The sequence below is a fragment of the Anabas testudineus genome, chromosome 12 (assembly GCF_900324465.2).
Source record: "Anabas testudineus chromosome 12, fAnaTes1.2, whole genome shotgun sequence".
NCBI lineage: Eukaryota > Metazoa > Chordata > Actinopteri > Anabantiformes > Anabantidae > Anabas > Anabas testudineus.
Window position 1 is genome coordinate 4006329 of NC_046621.1, and position 21000 is coordinate 4027328.

Below are 21000 nucleotides of genomic sequence, written 5' to 3' on the forward strand. Positions count from 1 at the left end.
AAAACAGATCACATTTGGTGCTTCAGAATATCCCCTGTTCTAAAAAACAACACATGCACAATAACTCTGCCCGATTATCTTCAAAATATAATTACATTAAGCAGACTACACTAACATGCTTGTATGGTTGAGTATTGATATTGCACATTTTTACAATACATTAATAACATGTAACTAATGTTGTAATAATATTGTGACATTAAAACATTGTTGAAATAGTGTGTACATACTCTATTTACAATATTTTGATGTGTTATGTTATTTTTATTATTCTTAGAAGTAGTAGTCTTAGTCTTACTCCCTACTACAATGTTGAAATGTTTAAAACCTATTTTAATCATGAAACAACTATGAAAAGCACTTTGTAAAAAAAAAAAAACCTATAGGAATCAAGTTTATTATAGTATTATTAATGTTCTACTCACTCTAGCTTATAGTTGTATTTGTTCAATAAAAATAACACAAATAATCCCAGTTTAAATACATTAATATTTATTATTCAACATCTAAACGTGTTGACCACAACAGCGACATCGTGAGGCGTTCAAGTGAGCCCGGCTGCTTTAAAGTGCTGTCGGAAATATGCACTTCAATACATCTACGGTCCATTTCAAACCCTTTATTGACCGTCTTGTCGTGCTCACTCGCAAATCACCTATGTCGAAACCTTTTGGAGGCATATGTGTTGAGTAAATGACAAACTTTTAAGTGAAACAGTTCTCCTATTTGTGTACATGTTTGGCCAAAACGTACAGAGCTAGGACCCGGCAGCCGCGTCCCAGCTCACCGGGCTGCAACTTAAATGCGACTGGAGCGTTTATGGCCCGCAGCTTTTACGGCTTGTTGCGAAAACGGATGTACGATCTGTGCCAGGCCCACGTCTGAAAACCCAGACGGACGGTCACATCCCGACAGAAAGTCAGCTACGGTCGACCACGTCTGCTAAACAAACAGGTAAACGCCGAAATGGGTGCGAAACGAGCGTCTGCGTGTTCCCTTCTCTCGGCGAGTCGTGTGATGACGAACCGTCCTGTTAGCTAATGTTACTCCTTTATCTGCAGTAGCAGCGGAGCAAGATGGAGTGTCAGTGGAAGCCCGACGAGCAAGGACTTCAGCAAATCTTACAGCTCCTCAAAGAGTCTCAGTCGCCCGATACGTCCACGCAGAGATCCGTCCAGCAAGTATCCTTTCTCTGAGCCACACACGGACGATAATACACGTTGTGTTATTTGGCTGTAGCTAACAATGTCAGGTAGACTCAACAGGCTAGCGATAGCCGCTGCTAGCCGGGGCAGTTACCGTTATAAGCAGGTACGCTGCGCAGGTGCTGACCGCTGGGTGTTTTTTTGTCTTCGGTAAGCTCAACATGCTAATAGCAAACTTATATAGGTTTGTATTTTACGTTTAGTTGACACAACAGCCAAGCTACAAATACACGTATTTAGGTTTGAGCCGGTTAATCGTGTAATATCACATTAGCCCCACTTAGCTTTATTCCCCTGCAGATAAAAACAAGGTAACAGCCAATTAATGAAACACCCTTGTATATCAACACCAGGCCAAAGTGTTCAATTTAGTCCATAATTTGTATTTATGAGCTTAAATTCTGTTGATTTACACTCGACTAATAGTATATTTAAATGTGGAATGATATGTTTGGAAAGCAAACAGTGAATTAAATTCCTGTATATTGTAGTAGGTATGCTCTGATGAGCAGTGATGGCAAAGCTTTTTCCGTGCATACAATTAATGTCTGCCTGTTGGCAATGACCATCTTTTACTATGATGAGTGTTTACACCAGCCTGTTACAAGTGTCTGCATGAAGCTTAGATAGAAATGACTGGATTTAATGTATCCGTCAGCTTCATTTATTATACAATAAAAACAAAAATTTTGGATATAAATCTAAACAATACAAGAAAATGGATTAAGGTTGATTAAAACCTGCTATGTTCTTCTCAGGCTATTACCAGTGCATTTGCCCCATTTCATTTTACACGGGACTGTCAGGATTTGTCAATCCTTACGTGTGCATTAGAAAACAATTATTACCTATTGCTTCATGCTGCTGGGTCCATATGTCTTTTTTCTGGTTGCTGGCTGATGCTCAATTGACTTGATTATGTGAGGCTTCATGTACCTTGCCTCATTAACTAATAGACAAGCTGCTGTGCACCATCTGTCTGGGTACATACAGAATTCAGTCACGTCAAAACACATATTTATGACCACCTAGAGCACTTCCCCATATATGTAATTATACAATTACATTACACAACCACTTGACCACATAAACACCTAATCTAGCATTTCCTCTGATCAAAATGGTTTCCGTTATAACCATGCTACTAGTTGACAACGTTTCATTTTAATGTATGTATATGTACAGTTGGCGTATTGTCATCCTCAACCACTTTTCCCAGAGACTCGAGCAGCTGAACCAGTATCCAGACTTTAACAACTATTTGATATTTGTTCTGACAAAGTTAAAATCAGAAGGTAAGCTTCCTGTCTGTGTCCTTCACTATGTTGCTATCTATACAGTGTACAATATGTCATTTTTATGTAATTCCTCAGTTACAGGTACGTGTGGCCATGACTCAGCTGACCTGATGGCATCTTTGCTACAGATGATGTGGCACTCAGAATATGGGTCACTCTAATTTTAAACCTAATGCCTGGCACCACTGAACTCTTGGCTTGACTGTCTGCACAGTAGATGACCCAAATGTTTAGTGGTGTTAAGACATTTCACGATGCTGTGGCACTCTTTCTGAGTTCAGATGCAGCAAGCCACATATATATTTACTAGCAAAAAGATTGACAAAATCTTCAGTCTCACAAACGTTTACAGCATAGTAACTTTTGTCTTGACTCCACTAGTATATTTGTGCTCAGGTAACACAATCAACCCCTGGTTTCTTGTCCTTTTCTTCTCCAAGACGAACCAACTCGGTCCTTGAGTGGGTTGATACTGAAGAACAATGTGAAAGCCCACTATCAGAACTTCCCTAATGGTGTTTCTGAATTCATCAAGAGCGAGTGCCTCCAAAACATTGGAGACTCTTCTCCCCTCATCCGGGCCACTGTGGGTAAGTGACATCCTCTGTGTCCACTGAATGTGATGATCACTCGTCATAGATGTGTTTGTGATGTATATTCTTATTAAGAAAGCTAGCTGTTATGACTTGATTATTCATATCTACAGAGAGGGAAGAATCCCACAAAATAACAAGAACAAACAGGAACACTGATCCTGTCCTAATGTACACAGATTTGATTACAAAATAGCCAGTCTTTTAACTCGGCAGAGAAAGAACACTAAGTAAATTTAGTTCGGATGTATTTTGGTATATAATTGCAGTCCTGTGATGCCTTAACAGAAAAAGAATTCTGAACAAAACCACTTTTCCTCCTGGGGATGAGGCGATGTCTTCTAATGGATGCTCTGGTTGTTTGGTTGAGATTTTTGGCTTGATAACGATGAAGAGGGGAGGAGGAGCCTTTATCATATTTTCCATCTTCCCAATTATACTTGAGAATAACAATGCAGATATTCTTGAGGCCTTGTGCTTGTTTATATAAAAAATCTGGAGATTTTAGTACTATTAGTTTTTTCCCAGATTGTTGGACAGGATGTGTGAGTTGTGTCTTTGCATTAATGAAAAGTTTAGCAGCATCATTGAACATAAATTGTTTTTTTTAGGCATATTGGATTTATTTGAGATTCTTTATGATGTAGAAATACATGTGCATCATTAGCAATAATGTCAAACCAGTGTAACTAATACAACTTCTTTTGTTTTGTAAATGCACATTGTTGCCTAAACAGGTATCCTCATCACCACCATTGCCTCCAAGGGAGAGCTACAAAACTGGCCAGAGCTTCTGCCCAAACTCTGCCTGCTGCTGGATTCTGAGGACTACAACACATGTGAGGTGAGGATAAACAAACATTAGAGATGTAGAAGCATCCGACTGTGGGATCTAGTTCTTGCTCAGTTGTCAAAACCTTATGGCAACATCTTTTAAACGTTACACTGTGTGTGATGTTGACAGAAACACAGATAAGACTGCTTTTCTGCGGCATAAAAGACCATAAAAATCTTTTTACAAGTTTGTATGCAGAGAGCAGGATATTAAAACATAAAATCACTGGATTTGGTAAATTTTACAGAACCTAGAATGATTTAGATTATTTTGAGAAATTTAAAAATATTAGATGCAAAATAAAATCTGATAACACTTATTTATTATTAAAAAACTGAGAGCTCATACATGTATTTGTCTTTTTCGCTGCAGAGAGCTGCCAAAAATCTGTCCACAGTTAAATGCTTAAAAAATCTAACACGTTTGTAACACACGTTTGTAATAGTCCTGCTGAATCAGCAATCATCAGATACAAACATAAAATACTGTGAAATCGGCAAATCTACAATGTATATGGCAGTATCTTTTAGGGACTCCAATTTTTGTATTACTGGAAATATTAGCAGCAACTTTTTTCTCTAGCCATTTGTGTGAGAGACGGATTAAATGTAGGCACACTTCTGATGACATTTGATGCTTCAGTTTGGCTTTAAGTAAGCCTGTTCCTAGCACATAGAGCGGTGTGCCTGTTTGTGTATTTGTCTGTTTTGGCAACGGTGAGAGCTGGGTCAGCCCTAAAGCAGCATCTGGATAGCATCCTGCTGGCCAGATGAGCTAAAGGCAGTCTCACAGCTGGAGCACAACTACAGATTACTCAACATGGAATCATTTGTTCTCTTTATATCCTTTTTCACCAGAAAAGCATATGACCCCATTTCCTGACTTGACACACATAATCGGGCAGAATATATTTTAAAATTTGCATAACAGCGAAAACAACAGTGTTGTTCTGTTTACCAATACAAGTTGTTTTTTATCTCTATAGCCCATCATTATTTATTTCTATTTTGATAAATATCTTAATCATTTTATGGTCTGATGCCATTGTGTCATTGTTGTGTTTGATGTTTACGCTTTTACAGTTACTGCATTAAAATAGTGAATTAACGCTCCACAACAGCTACCTCTAAAATTCTAATACAGTAGCTTGTAGCGGATGTTGGATCATCTGATCTGTGTAATGACACCGCACCTATACTTAGGCTGTCATAATTCCCCCTGGTCATCAGTATGCTGTCAGCTGCATGTGCCAGTGACATCAGCCACTCTAGGAAAGGTGGATACATTGCCTTGGAGAACCCACACAAATTAAGCAGCATATTAAACTGTCTTGCTGAATTCAGCAGTGTTGAAGGGCATTTGAAATGTATCCTTGCACAATTACTCATCATGACTTAGAGCAGGAATGTCCATATGATTTCCAGTGAGCTCCATTATCTGAAGAGGTGCAACAGAAAATATGGCTCTTACTGGAGCACCACAGCCTGCCTCGCTTCTCTTGTAAAGCTCATTCAGACGCTGGGATTTAGGTCAGCCATTTACTGCAGAGAATCTTCAAGTATGTGTGTGCATGACTTAACACTGAACAGCAAGTAAATGCAGCAACTTCTCATAAGTCTTACTGTGTTTTTGAAAAGCAGCTTGGAGGCTGGAAAGCTCCTTAGTGTCTGGTGTTGAAGATGGTTATGTTGATCCTAGAAAAAAAGTGTCTTGTTATTTTGCTTCTTTTTTTGGCTATTCATTATTAAAATTAAAGGCTGCGTCTGGCATATTTACATTTAGTGTTTTTAATTATTTATTTTGCTTTTTTTAATGAGTGTCCACTGAATTTTAAAATCACAGTTTTGTTTGTGTGGAAATGTACCAGTACAATTGAACAGGTATTATTTTCCACAACAATCTGCATTTTATACTAACCCTTAAAATGTTAAACCCAAACTAACACTAACCAATTCCCATACAAAGGTAGATATCATGCCTTTGCTTTGTACCTTGTAAGTTTCTTTGGATACAAGCGTCTGACAAATGACTAAATGTTCTATACGGTCTGTAAAGCTTTCTGAAGTAATTAGTAATGTTTTGTTGTTCTTGCATGAACATATTGTATTTAGAAAAACCTAAATGAGCCTGCCGATACGGACACGACTGAAGACAGCAAATATTCATGTCATGCCAAACTAATTTATGAAGGTGCTGACAGTTGCCACAGAACCTCCTCCGTAATCCACACAATTTCTGCCACCAGGACTTTCGTGTCTATTTTGGGAATATTTTTGGCAGTTTCCAATGTACAATGTCAGAGAACTATGCATTTTGTAATTTAAGCAATGAGAAACATGTTAGTACATGTTGCCAGTCTGCATGCCCTCTGTGTTTATAGTATATCTGTGCAAAACTCCCCTGTGCTACCACACGGTACCCCTCACTGCATGCTCTATAAAAAGATGAAAACAGGTGTCTTGGAAGCCAAGTGCAGTGTAGGTGGATGGCTTAATATAGGTTTTGCCTGAGAGCAGTGTTACTGTTATGATTAATAGCCGAGGTCAAGGTTTAATTCTTCTCCAAAAGGCAAGGATGTATGAAAATGCTTTGTTGCCTCAGTGCTAATTTGAATTGTAACAGTATTCACATTTTCAGAGCACGAGTCTGAAGGAGGTGCTTAGCTGACTTGATGCATACTTTTCTTTGCCCTCTGTTGCTGTCATCTGCATGACTTGCATTCTTCAGTTTAACAACCTTCCATAGCAGGTCTTGAAGAAGGATTGCACTTTAGATGTGTCAGTGGAATGTCTGAAGGTCATTCCCATTTCTTTGACCTTCTCTGTTGACACATTGGCACACAAACACCTTTTATTATGTCTTCATTTCAGAAGGAGCAGTTTTGTGACCAGCTCCTCACATTTTCATGAGATGCATCATAATTGAGCTAAATTTTGAACATATAATATACTTTTCAGGATCTAAACCACATGCATGATTCATTTGTCAAAACAAAGCAAACATTATTACATATTATATTTACATTACATTAGCAGACGAATTTGAACCCCAGACTCCTGCATGAAGGGCAGCGATCTTACTACTGTGCTATCCAGCTGCTATTTTATGTGACATGCTCAACTTTCCCAACTGTCAGCTGAATCTGACATTATTAGTGTTCATGGGTGGTTTTTAATCCTGTGCCATTTGTCTACATCAAGGTCTTCGTGAGGTAATCTTAATTTTTTAATTTTTATTAGTCTCAACCCTGGCACGTCTTTTGTTTTCTCCATGTCAATGCCTAATTAATAGTAAGTATTTTTTCATTTAGTAGAGCAGTAACCAGTTTTGATTCCAAGAGTAAAATAAATAGTGCTGCGCTACTTAATTTGATGTTAATTCCTCCTGCCTTAGTTGCCAGAGAGTAAAGTGGACACAAATGGGAAATGTTGTTATTCACCTTAATTGTGATTTCTGTCACTTCCTGTTTGTGACCTTGGTTTTATCCTTTTCACTCCTCCACATTTTTTGAGACCATTGCATATATGTCACCTGAAAGGAATGCTGACATGGGAACAGTTGCCATGGAAACACATTTGAGACAGGAGCGATGTGCTGTTTCTTGTATCTGCTCCTCACACTGTTTTTTTTGAGACACTAAAATCTGCAGCGTATTGTGAGCATGCATACTAACCATCTGCAAGGCAGCTAGTATTAAGAAAAAGGTTTGTGTGTTTTTTTGTCCGCCTGGGTGTGACTGCTTACCAACTGTTAAAAGGTTATTAGATCAATAGGAGATGAATGCTGTTGATGATTGTGGACAAGCAGACTTGGCGTATGTTTAGAAGACTTGCGCTGTGCAAACCCTGTGTAGATCTTATGTAAAAGCATATGTAATAATGTTTTGCTACTAAATACAATATGAACATACAATACTGTAATAATGTGTTGAGCATATATGAAAAAGAAAAAAGCTAAATGGAAACCTAAATCCATTCCTCCTCTGCAGGCATTTGCATAAGAATAATGTCACAATCGTTATTTTTATTTCAGTGGTCTGGTGGATACCTGCCTGGTGGCTATGAAATCCTGTCTTCGAATTAGTGCCAATAGTGGAAATCCGATCACTTACCTTGTTTTTCTTTTGCTTTTTTTTTCCCCTTTTACCCCAGGGAGCGTTTGGAGCCCTACAGAAGATCTGCGAAGACTCTGCTGAGATTTTGGACAGTGACATGCTGGATCGTCCTCTAAACATCATGATCCCCAAGTTCCTGCAATTTTTCAAGCACAGCAGTCCTAAGATTAGGTATCACATTTTTCAGCTTTCTGTCATACTGTTACCTAACATAACTAATTGCCTTACAGTCTTGGCTGTTTGCAGTTAGTAAATCTATCATTGGTACTTCACTCTTTCGGAATATTTACGGCATGGCATTTGAAGTGCTCATGACTTCTGTTTACAACAGTGTATTGTTTAGTCCTGCCTTCCCCCTTCCTGTTATTTAGAATATGTCTGACTGGAATATATTTAACTCACAGTTTAATCATCCACTAGTGAATATGTTTTATATGGTAATTATATTTTTATGTGCACCACATTGCATATACAAAACAGACAAAAGGTCTATATAATTGTACAGTGGAACTTTCAGTCTTTTGTAATGCAGCAGGACTGTTGACAGAAGAAAACTGTTTGTTATATTTAGAGGTTAAATTAGCAGAGATGGAGCAAAAAAAAAAAAAAGACTGACAAAGGCTGCATTCATAGTGAGCGACATGTGATCAAAACATGTTGGTGTGACCATTAAGTGGTGGTTATTGTGTTTCAGGTCTCATGCTATGGCCTGCGTCAATCAGTTCATCATCAGCAGGACTCAGGCTCTTATGCTGCACATCGATCCGTTTATTGAGGCAAGTCGGACTGTAATGCCATCAAGCATCCTCCCTGCTTCAGCAAATAATAGCTATAGCACTGCCATTTTGTCTGTGCTTTACCTCTCAGCCTGTTGCTTTATACAGCTGCTCAACGTCCGTCACAAACCACATGCCATTTCTGGCTCACAAATTTTTTAGTCTAGTATGAAGATGATGTTGTATTGAATTACTTTTACTATATATTTTATGTACTCAATAGCTTTTTTCAGGCCTTTGTTTTTTTTATATTTTATATTTTTAATTGCTTTATATGCAATTAATATTTAGGGCTGCGCTTTGTATTTAACTTGTACTATGCTATGCAAATATTATTACTGTTGGTAATATTATAGTTGTTTTAGTAGTAACTAGTAGTAGTTAATAGTGCAAAGGAGACTTTCTTGACTGTGTCTTTCTATACCTTGCAGAATCTGTTTGCACTGGCAACAGATGAGGAACCAGAAGTAAGGAAGAATGTGTGCAGAGCTCTTGTCATGCTGCTGGAAGTTCGCCTAGACCGTCTGCTGCCACACATGCATAACATCATAGAGGTGACTGAGTTTAAAGCCTGCAGCCTGAGAAAATTAAATGATTAAATGCTGGTGTGGAAAAGAAGAATGAGTAGATTTATAGTCATTTCCTGTATTTATTTAGACTATTTAGATATTCTTGTTTCCTTAATATCAATAATTCCCATAAAAATCAAGACCAGTGTCTGCACATTTTGGTACTATTACTACTTACTAGCCTGCCAAATCTGTGTGTATTTTTCTTGTATGTTTTTGGTTTTGGTGGTTTTTGTAGTATATGTTGAAAAACATTGTATGTTACCAGCCTTACCCTTATTGATGTCTTACCCTGATAACATCCTTTGGACAGACTTTGTATTACTTTTTAGAATGAAATGTTGAGGTTTGCAAAAAAGAAACTTCTCTCTTATTTTTTTTTCTCCCAGTATATGCTGCAGAGGACTCAGGACCAAGATGAAAATGTTGCCTTGGAGGCCTGTGAGTTCTGGCTTACACTGGCCGAGCAGCCGGTGTGTAAGGAAGTGCTGTGTGGACACCTCTCACAGTAAGAATTTACACACGTACACGCATGTCCATATAATACACAGACTAGCACTGCAAGGCAAATATTAAACACTTTCGATTTATAGCAGCCTTGGCAGTAATTCAGTTAAGACCTTGTCCCACGATGATATTCTTCTACACCACCTCAGTATGGGTGATTAGGAGCTCTGGCTGTTGACCTCAGCTGTAACATCTGTCAAAACATTGCCATATTAAATTGTGCCCCAGCAGGAATCAGATGTGAGTGATTGCTTGTAGGCTCTGACCTGTCCTTGCCCTTTATTCTCATAATTTTTCCCCTGGTTTCTGCTCCAGGCTCACTCCGGTGCTTGTCAATGGGATGAAGTACTCTGAGATTGACATTATCCTGCTCAAGGTCAGTTAATAAAAATCTAACATTTGTACCTGTAGGTAAAGAAAATAAATTACCCAATGACTCTGGAGGATGGAGAGCTTAATTAAGTGATTGGTGTGATTGTGTGGTGTACAAATACTTGTTATACAAACATTTGTGGACATTGGAATAATAATTTTCCACATGCATTTACTCTTGAAGTCCAGACAAAGCTAAGCTATATTAAAATAATTTAGTTGAAGCCTAAATGTCCACATCTTTCATCTTGTCCATTTGTCATCAGGGTGACATTGAAGAGGACGAGGCCATTCCTGACAACGAGCAAGACATCAGACCACGCTTTCACCGCTCGAGGACAGTCGCCCAGCAGCATGAGGGTGATGGGATTGAGGAAGATGAGGATGAGGATGATGAACTGGATGATGATGATACTATTTCTGATTGGAACCTGCGTGAGTTCAGTGTCTCTCTCCAACTTGTGCCTCCTTATTGATATAAATTTTCATTGTTTCACTTCTTTCTTTTTACTGAAAGCTATGACGTGTACAGTGCATTGATTGTTTGTTTTGTGTTTATGTGTATTGTACATGTGATGTCTTCATGTATTATGTTTGTCTGCACACTTCTGTTTGTATGTATGTCTCTCTGCCTCTCTCTCTACATTAGGTAAGTGTTCAGCAGCAGCATTGGACGTGTTAGCCAACGTCTTTAGAGACGATCTGCTGCTGCACATTCTGCCCCTACTCAAAGAACTGCTCTTCCATCCTGAGTGGGTAGTTAAAGAGTCTGGCATCCTTGTCCTGGGGGCTATAGCTGAAGGTAAGAAGAGAATGAATAAGAAGAGGAAGAAGTGGGGACAGAACAAAGGGAGTAAGGTCCCTCTCAAAGTATCAGAAGTTGGCTGGTGAAATGATTTTTGTCTTGTCCCTGTTTCCAGGCTGCATGCAAGGCATGATCCCATACCTGCCTGAGCTCATTCCCCATCTCATCCAGTGTTTGTCTGACAAGAAGGCCCTGGTGCGCTCCATCACTTGCTGGACACTGAGCCGCTATGCCCACTGGGTTGTCAGCCAGCCTCCAGATATATACCTGAAGCCACTAATGACAGAGCTGCTCAAACGCATTCTAGATAGCAACAAGCGTGTGCAGGAGGCCGCCTGCAGGTGAGCAAGAATTCTGCAGAAAGCCGTGCCATTTTACAGCATATTAGGAACCTTTTTTCAGTGTTGAGATGCATTTGGATTGGTTCATGATGATAAGAAGTTACAGTCACACATTGCTTGATGTGAAATGTTGTATTCCCTGTCCTCTGTTTAATCTCTCACAACCAGTGCCTTTGCCACTTTGGAGGAGGAGGCTTGCACAGAGCTAGTTCCCTACCTGGCATTCATACTGGACACATTGGTGTTTGCTTTCAGCAAGTACCAGCACAAAAATCTGCTCATTCTTTATGACGCCATAGGGACACTCGCAGACTCAGTGGGGCACCACCTCAATAAACCGGTATGTAAAACAGAAACGAGGACTTGGTTTCACTTCATGTTTCTGTCTGAATGTAAAATTAGCACATACTATATTCTCATTCTTCCTCATTTTAGTGTTGTAGTGCTTTGAAGTTTTAGTTGACTGTGTGGGTGAATGTGTCTAATTGGTGAATTAGTTATATACTTTGTCTGTGTAAAGATTAATTTAGCCCATGTTGTTTATTAGGAGTACATCCAGATGCTTATGCCTCCTCTGATCCAGAAGTGGAACCAGCTGAAAGATGAGGACAAAGACCTCTTTCCTCTATTAGAAGTGAGTTTATAATGTGCATTTAGTGCTGGCTCAAATCCTGTAACTAACAAAGGACAAGTTTACCGACTCTGTGTGCTTTCTTTAGTGTTTGTCGTCAGTAGCTACTGCCCTGCAGAGTGGGTTTCTGCCCTACTGTGAGCCTGTGTACCAACGCTGTGTCAACCTGGTCCAGAAGACCCTTGCTCAAGCCATGGTGAGTATGTGGGACCCTCCAATGTGTGCAAAACCACACTTTAATACTGTTCCTTTGTTTTTATCTGTAAATACCAAAAAGGGAATATTTATTTTATCATGCTATACCTTCCCACAGATGTTGGTGACATTACGTAGAAACAAAGACAATGTGTCAATAGATAATTGTTGGCTTACATATTGGGCACGTCAGCTTCATAAAGTTGACATGTTGTCAGTTTTTACAACTTTCTGTGCTGTCCCCAAGTGGTAAGAAAAAGAAACTGATGTAGACTTAATATGCAGGTGAACATATAAACATGTTATTTTACAGTGTAGAGTCAGGATAGAGAACTTATTCCATCATTTGAGAATTTTGCTTCATAACTTTTTTCTTATTTGCTTCATGTGCTTCACTCTTCCAGCTTCACCAGTCACAGCCAGACCAGTACGAGGCCCCTGACAAAGACTTTATGATTGTGGCTTTGGATCTTCTTAGTGGACTGGCTGAGGGTTTGGGAGGCACTATTGAGCAGCTGGTTGCTCGTAGCAACATCCTCACCCTGATGTACCAGTGCATGCAGGTGAAGACCTGTAAATGAATATTACATGCTACTTATCTGAGAAACTAAAAGAGTCACCTACATTGTTCACCTTTTCATACTCTGCCCAACCATTCAGGACAAAATGCCAGAAGTACGTCAGAGTTCTTTTGCTCTGCTGGGCGATCTGACAAAGGCTTGTTTCCAACACGTCAAATCATGCATCGGTATGTTCTTATTAGCTGACTCAAAAGCATGGCATTAAATTGTCAGTTCTCAATTGGAAAGTCAGTTCACTTTTCTTCTTCTTCTTCTTCCAGCTGATTTTATGCCCATACTGGGTACTAATTTAAACCCAGAGTTAATATCGGTGTGCAACAATGCAACATGGGCAATTGGAGAGATATCTATACAAATGGGTAAGTGTTTTAAGACGGCATATAACGATACACACTATGCTGTAGTTAGTCACCAGGCAACAATTTCTTTCCATCACTTCTTGTCCTTTCTACACCCATAGGGCCTGAAATGCAGCCATACATTGCCATGGTGCTGCACCAGCTGGTGGAGATCATTAACAGGCCCAATACCCCAAAGACTCTACTGGAGAACACAGGTACCACTCGGTGGCAGTGCTGAGCCAGCCAGCCAGGTCACCACACACGCAAGGAGGTGCTCACACATGCAAGTCCAGTCAGTTAGGATTCAGCACACATGCTAGGGTGCCTGTCCTGCCCTTTAATATCCCTTCAGAAACTTTCCCAAGCCATGAGCCTTACAGGTTTCGCTGGTTTCTCCAAAGTATGCAAAATATTTGAGCTACTGATTTGCAGCTTGGCAGCATGGCCTGTAAATGGAGATAAAAGTGAATGAAAGAGATATCCCTGGTGTGAAATTCTTGAATCAAGCAAGGCATGTAAGGGCCCAGTCTTGGAATCAATTAATGTGAACTGATTTTGCTCACCATCAGGTGAGGTAGAATGTTATAACAGTGCAGTGCATTAGATAGATAGGTGAGTTCACAGCCTCACATAGTTACTGTTGCTACAAGACTACATATTTTTACCACTTCAACAATACATATGATGATTGATTGAGAGAACACCTAAACTGACTAAATGTAGGGCACCCAGCCTATAGCAGTATTTAAAAAGGTCACACTTTTCTCTTGTTTATACCACTTAAATTGGAAATCCTGATTTGATGGGTCAAAGTGACCATCTCATCAAAAAGATGCATGCAAGGGTGAAGTGTAACCTGCCAAAATAAAATACAAATTAAGTACTTTGTAGATGTGTTCCTGTTTGTTTGCTGTCAGTTTATTTGTTGCTTTTATTTACTGTTCTTTAAATGTGAATGCATATCTGCCAGTAGATGTTAAATGTTGTTAAGAATGGCCAGTGTTTGATGCAGGATACATGATAAACGTAACAGATTCATGACAATCTAATTTCATTTTTAAACGTTTGCATCTGAACAGCGAATGTTTTCACCGTTTGTTGCATGTTTTCAATGTCTGAATTGAAAGCACAGTGAATCAAGTGATACCAAATTAATGAACACAATCAGATGCTATTGTGTGAAACATGTTTGTCGTAGAGATCTTAAAGAGAACCAACTAATCACTGGAACTAAAAATAAAAACGGACAGCCATATAATACCACAGTTAAAGGTGGATGTGGCGGTAAATTCTTGGAGAGTGCATGGCTGCACTTCTCATTTTGTGTTTGATCAATTGATCCTGCATTGAACTTTACTCTAATAAGCATACCATCTGCTTTCTGCATGTGCCATTGGACTGTTCATAAATGCCTGTTTGTTAATGAGAATGTTGCATAGTTTTGTGTCTTTTAAACTTAGGTCCTCCCTCCTCTCTGCCTCATAAGAACCTGCTGTGCTGGATACTAGTCTCCCTCCATGTAGTTGGCTTGGAGTAATCTGCCATTTTTTTTTTTTTTTTCAAAAGAACAAAAAACATTGCTGTTTCTTATGGAAAATTAACATTTGTGAGTTTAAGGGAGAAATTGCTGAAAACCCAAGCGAATGACTCTTGTCTAAGCTAGTCACATACACATCATACACCCTAGCTAGCCTGTGTCTTAACATTAAGACCTACATTTTAAAGTAAGCTATGAATTTTAATCGGTTTCACTCTAGATTTCAAAAGCTATGTTTCCATGTGATTTCTGAAAGCAGATGCCATTGTTTGCCTTTTTCTATGAATGTCCTGTCAAATTTGTCAATGTGTTCTCCCTTAAACGTGTTATATGTTTTTTAGAGTGTCATATTTTACATTCCCCTCGTGACTGAAGGGGCAGTAATAATCAACACTAGTGAAATCTTCTGTTTATTATCATACACAGATTCTGTTGATTTATGTCTCTGAGTTGTTTGTTTTTTCTTTATTTTTTTCTCCTCCCCTCCTCATTGCTCATGTCTTGGTTGGCGTTTGGTGGTGTGTAACCGTGATTGCGTTACCTTAGCAATAACAATTGGTCGTCTTGGTTACGTTTGTCCTCAAGAGGTGGCACCCATGCTACAGCAGTTTATAAGACCCTGGTGTGTATTATTCAATCTTTTATTTAATTCATCTTCTCTCTGCTTTCTTCTGATCTTCTCGCCTGTCTCCTGTTGCTCCTTTTCTCCCTTGTTGCTCTCCTCTCCTCACTTCTCACTTTCCTTCTCAAAAGAAGTCTTTTCAGTTGTTTTTTGTTTTTTATCAGTTTGTAATCATTGCCAACCATGTGACTAACCCTGTCCTCTTTTAGGTCCTATTTGTGATGTGTTTTTTTTCCTCAGTAGCACCTTCATATATTATACATTAATTTATTTAATTTCTAGTTTTTTGTCATTGTTAACTGTCGCTAACAACCTAAAAGATGCATGGGATCAGATTTGTCACATGCCTGCTGGTTCAACAACAGAGAAAGGATGCAGTTTTAGCTGCAAAAAAACAAAGCTTTCCTAAATCCCTTTCTCATTTAGTAGTCACCCAGCTGCATGTGCCTGTCCCAAAATGGCCCCAAACCTTCTCTAGTCAATCTTTCAAAATGTAATTTTACTGTCAAGGTGCTATACATGAGGTTTTGCTGAACACACTGCTCGCAGACAAAAGGAGTTCTATAAATTCAGAGTAGTTGTGTGTTAAAAGTAAAAATAATGTTTTGTTTTGTTTTTTCTTTTTTTACTTTTATGTGCATGCTTGAATTATTGTCTCAGGTCTGATGGTAAAAAATTACCTTTCACATGAATGTGTACCTACTGTATAGAGTATAATATTAATACTGATAAGACAATAATGAAGGATTGATGATAAGAAAAAACAAATATCACATTTGTGTTAAGGATGGAAATAAGCTCTATTTAGTTTCACACTGTATATTGATAAATAGGTATTTGTTTGAGTATTTCTAAAATTGTTACCTGAGAATTTACTTGATAAATGATCTTAAATTTGGCCATCCCTGTTGTCAGGTGTACCTCTCTACGAAATATAAGAGACAATGAGGAGAAAGACTCAGCGTTCAGAGGAATTTGCACTATGATCAGTGTAAATCCAGGAGGTGTAGTGCAGGTGAGATCTGGCAGTAAGATGGTAGTATGGCCATTGTGTTGTTGATTGTTCTCGAAGTTGACTTGTTGCCTCACCTCTCTTCTCTGGAACAGGATTTTATATTCTTCTGTGACGCAGTGGCCTCCTGGGTAAATCCAAAGGATGATCTCAGAGACATGTTCTACAAGGTAAAAGCAGAAAATGAAAGTACTGAATCAAACTCAGAATTTTGAAACTGCTCAGCACTGCGCAAAGCAATTAAAGGAACATTTCAACAAAATTACTCATCAGCTCTTAATGAACAAATATTTAAGTTGAAGATTTTTATGATATAAATTGTGTAATTTGTTCAGAACAAAATTATATAAAAGTGTTAAATGGAAACCAAGACTGTATTCAAATTGAGGATGGGCCACCGATGGTGGACCTGCCAATTCCGGTGTTCTCTGGCAAATGTGAATAAGGCTGCATGGTGATGTGGTATTACCGAAGGTCATACTGAAGGACCCTCATGTCAGCCCCTCATGTCACCCTCATGGAGTTTGTTTCTGACGTTTTGGTCAGAAATATGCACACCAGTAGCCCGCTTGAAGTCTCTGTTTTACCAGTTGTCATTTTCATTTTCACCACAGCAGGTGAAGCTCACAACCTTTTGTGCTGTTGTTCCCTTATGTTTTTTAACAGTATATTTAGGATGCGTCCATAGTTCAAGAATATTCCCTTATGGTTTTAGTCCCCCTTTTGCCCCTCAGTGGCCAAACGGAGGAATGGCAGCATCTTCTGTTGACACTGAAGATAACTCTGTCATGCACAAGATCTATTTTGAAAGGCAGCGCTCAGTTGGTATGAATTTCTCATGGTGTTTAATTTCAGATCCTTCATGGATTTAAGAACCAGGTGGGAGAGGACAACTGGAGGCGCTTCTCAGATCAGTTCCCCATGCCACTGAAGGAACGGCTGGCAACCTTCTACGGGGTGTAACTGTTTCCACAGCAGTGCCTCATTAGTGGGGTCAGTTTCCTCTCTATCTTTCCGTTGCAGAAAATCAGCTGAAAAACCTGCTGACTAATGTAAAAGAAATTATGTATTCTAATGAAGCTTCTCATTCTCTACACAGGTCATTCACTATGGAAGACTGTAGGGAACCTCTTTTACCCAGGGAACATGTTACCCTTTACTTGGGGGAAGGGTCTGCTTGCTAGGGGGAGGGAAGGGATGCACCTTCCCTCGCTAGCCTGGTGGACGGGGTGGGAGGGAGGTGGTAGCTGCAGTGCTCAGAGCCCCTATGCACTGGCAAGGGGGGAAAGGGACTGGCAGAACAACCTTATCATGGGAGGAAAATTCATATAATCACATCACCATGTCAGAAATAATGAGTGTATCATCATTGGACTCTCAACTTATTCTCCAAATATCTTATTTTCTGTCAACTGACCTACTGAAAACAAAAGTAAGCAAAACTGGAGAAAACATCGCAAAACTCAGTAAAGCATTTGCTCTTTAATTTTTGTTAGATGAATGAATGAGCAGAAAGTGATGTCAGCTAGGCTTTAATGAAACTAAATTCTACCAGTAGAATTAGTTAATTAATAGGACGCTCTTCAAAAAAGTTGAAGGAGGATAGAGGATAGAAACGCTTAAAGCTGAGAATAACAGCTGATGTTACGAATGTATTGGAAAATATAATTTTGTAAGGCTGTGCATCATAGTTATCAGATTATTTCTGTGTTCCTATACTTTAGCAGGGCCAAGGGTGTTAATTATGTCACTGGAGAGCACAAGACTTCCTTTTAAGAACAGCTTTTCGGGGAATAGGTAGCATGCTTGTATCATTGTGAAAAGCTGTACAACTTTAGTGACGTGTGTTGCGTTTGCGACTGTCGTTGCCCTGTGATAAGGTTCTTCTTTGACCTTGTAATTTATCTATTTACAATACTTTTGTTTCCTCTACCAGAGAATTACAGCCATCAGCTGTAATGTAGCATGACTGGGTTTACACACCGAATCTAGGACATGTGTAAAGTCTTGGCTGTTGAGTAACATTGGAGTCAGTCTCTTCAGTTTGGTTTTGTGAATGTGACATTGACATTCATCAGCAAGCATATCAAATCTTAAGATGCTTACAGTCTGTTGTATTGTCGGAGCATCATGAGAGGAAAATGAAGGATGAGCACACAGGTTAATGTCCTGTGAGTCTGTCAGTATCATTGTTTCTTGGACTTGAACCACAATGACACAAAACCTTTGTTGGTGATTTTCGTGACGTTTGTTGTCAGAACCATGCAATCCATCAAATCAATGTTGAATATGTTTTTCTCAGTGTACTAAAGTTCTGTTATTGGTTGTTTGGCTTCTTGTGCTCAAAGCATGATCTTGGGGATGACTGTATAATATTATGGGTGGTTGTGTTTTGTGGGGTACTTGGATGCTTTCATTTCTTGCATGTTGGTGGCCCCTCATACCCCAACATATAGTGGGAAGGGGATAATGGGAGGGAGGGAAGCTTCACTCAAAAGCTTCAAAAGTACATAATAACCATTTATGTATTCGAGCACTGGGATGTTTTTAACTTCATAGAAATCTCGCTGGAGTGTTCTCCCTAAACTTTTGCCCCATAGCTGGATGTATAGTTTTTAAATACTGTGAAACTACAGCAATGTTATTGTCTCTGATTGTTTTGCACTGTGGTATTTTATGAAGTGTGTAAATTACAGATAGCCTGAATGTATTCCATGATGGGTTGGAGAAGTAGGAAGATCTGTTTATTGTTTAGTTTTTTTTTTAATGCCCAGCCAGTCATTTTTCCTCTGCTGGCCAGAGTAATAACTGCAGTATTTTACCCTTTTGCATTTAATAACTGCAGTATTTTAACCCTTAGCAATGCACATGACATGCACTTAAAATTTTAACTGCAAGTCCTTAAGATTTATAATGGAGCCAAACCCTTCAGAATATGACCTTAGTGTTAACACAGGTTATTAATATTTAAGTATTGCTGCTAAACTAAATTAGCTTAAATATCACGATGTAATTGGGTTATTAGATTGTTAAAGAACATGGCTTAGAGTTTTAGATCAACTTTATTCATATGAAATGTATGACAGGTCTCTTAGATTTAACATTATTGTGCAAATTGGTGGGAAATACATGATATAATACATCATGGAATACAGAGGCAAATACTTGTATGTGCCACATAATTTTGTTTTCAAGTGTTTTTTCTGTCACATTCCAGCTGTCTGGCATGCAAAAATTAAGGAATCACGGCTCGATGGGGTGTGTGTACACAGTCCTGTTATTCTTTGATTTAAAGAGTTTAGGTCTATAGAACACACAAAACAACCCCCGTCATTACTGTGCTGTATTTCTGACTTGACTGCTGCTATACATTGTAGACGTGTCTCACTACTTGAATATGTGTTTTCTATGTGTAAACCTCAGGTTGTCTGTGTTCAGTGTTATTTGTTTTTACCATTTCCCCAATGTGTACGCCTTTATACATCTCATCCAAACAGCTAAAGATTAGTAAGAGTCTTGCCCTTCAAATGAAATGGGTTGCCATGCTAATTGACATTAGTTACAGTATACTGTATGTGTGCAACACTGCTCCATGTAGCTATCAAATATGATTACAAACTGCACGGCAGGAAGACAGAAAAATTTGCAAATGGTAACTCACACGTACTTTATGTAGTATTTATCAAAAGTGATCAGACTATGATGAATATTTAGTGTAATGTGTACACAATGCCTTCAGAGCAAATACTTTCGAGGTTTTGTTGGTGCTTTGCAATAGAAGTAATGTATCTAAAGTAACAAGTAACAACTAATTTAACAGTAAGGAAATAGGTTGACAACTTAAAACAAACTTATAAACGCAATGTTTTGCAAATATAACTTTGACTTTCTATAAAGCTTTATTTAAAAATTGTATTTTGCAAAGCGCCCACCAATATTAAGGAATGTCTATTCAAAGACCTCCTGTATTCTCACTCTAATTTAGCCTTCAAACTTGATTAGACTGTCTGCCTTCACCTTTTTTTGCTAATAAAAGCAAAAACATAATTTTGATAGACATGGATTTTTTTGTCTTTTGTTTTTAATAAGCTGCTGAATTTTAAAAAAGTAACTTTTGGGGCCACCAAATATTTTGGATCATGCAAAGAATCTATATTGTACTGTAGTAATTTTGTAATATTTGTAATATGATATAGTGGGTGTGACTGGTTACCATTGCTTGAATCTGTACATTGTTCCAATAAATTGTTTACATTATTATGGGCATTTGTCTTTCATGTTTTGCAGTTTTTTAGAGCACTTCCTCTTCTGCAGCTGCACATTATTTACATGCAACACGTGAAAAAAGACATTTATGAGCAGAAGTACCATCTCTGTCAAATCTTCCTCGTACTTCAGACAGTGGTTGAGCATGAAATCACCTGACGAGTTCACCCGGTTGCAGGTTTAGATTTTATTGTTGCACAATGTGGGTCCACTGTAATTCTAATCAAATGTATAACAGGTCTGTAAAAGATTGTAGCAAGGTGATGGTTTCCAAACCTCAAAAGGACATGACAGGACACCCCTAACTTCTCTCAAAGACAGTAAATGTTGTTATTTATTGAGATACAGTAAGACTTTCTGCTAATGGCAAATATATAAACGTATTCACACATTAAGATGC

The 21000-nt window shown here is 38.7% G+C and overlaps 1 protein-coding gene across 2 annotated transcripts; it reads left to right on the forward strand.

Moving 5' to 3' along the window:
- The first annotated feature begins 803 nt into the window (after positions 1-803).
- Positions 804-20591, forward strand: tnpo1 (transportin 1). Of its 2 annotated transcripts, none has more exons than XM_026354766.1 (25): positions 804-954; positions 1062-1181; positions 2425-2500; positions 2944-3093; positions 3834-3940; positions 8083-8216; positions 8740-8821; positions 9253-9375; positions 9780-9898; positions 10213-10273; positions 10536-10704; positions 10919-11071; positions 11190-11415; positions 11584-11755; positions 11963-12049; positions 12135-12242; positions 12646-12804; positions 12902-12989; positions 13083-13181; positions 13283-13378; positions 15247-15322; positions 16238-16337; positions 16430-16504; positions 17190-17327; positions 17434-20591. In XM_026354766.1, the coding sequence occupies exons 2-24, from the start codon at positions 1077-1079 to the stop codon at positions 17295-17297; spliced, it is 2673 nt and encodes an 890-aa protein (XP_026210551.1). In that variant the 5' UTR covers positions 804-954; positions 1062-1076; the 3' UTR covers positions 17298-17327; positions 17434-20591. The 2 variants fall into 2 exon arrangements, with proteins under 2 accessions (XP_026210551.1, XP_026210553.1); XM_026354768.1 differs by having other exon boundaries at positions 1065-1181.
- The last annotated feature ends 409 nt before the right edge of the window (positions 20592-21000 follow it).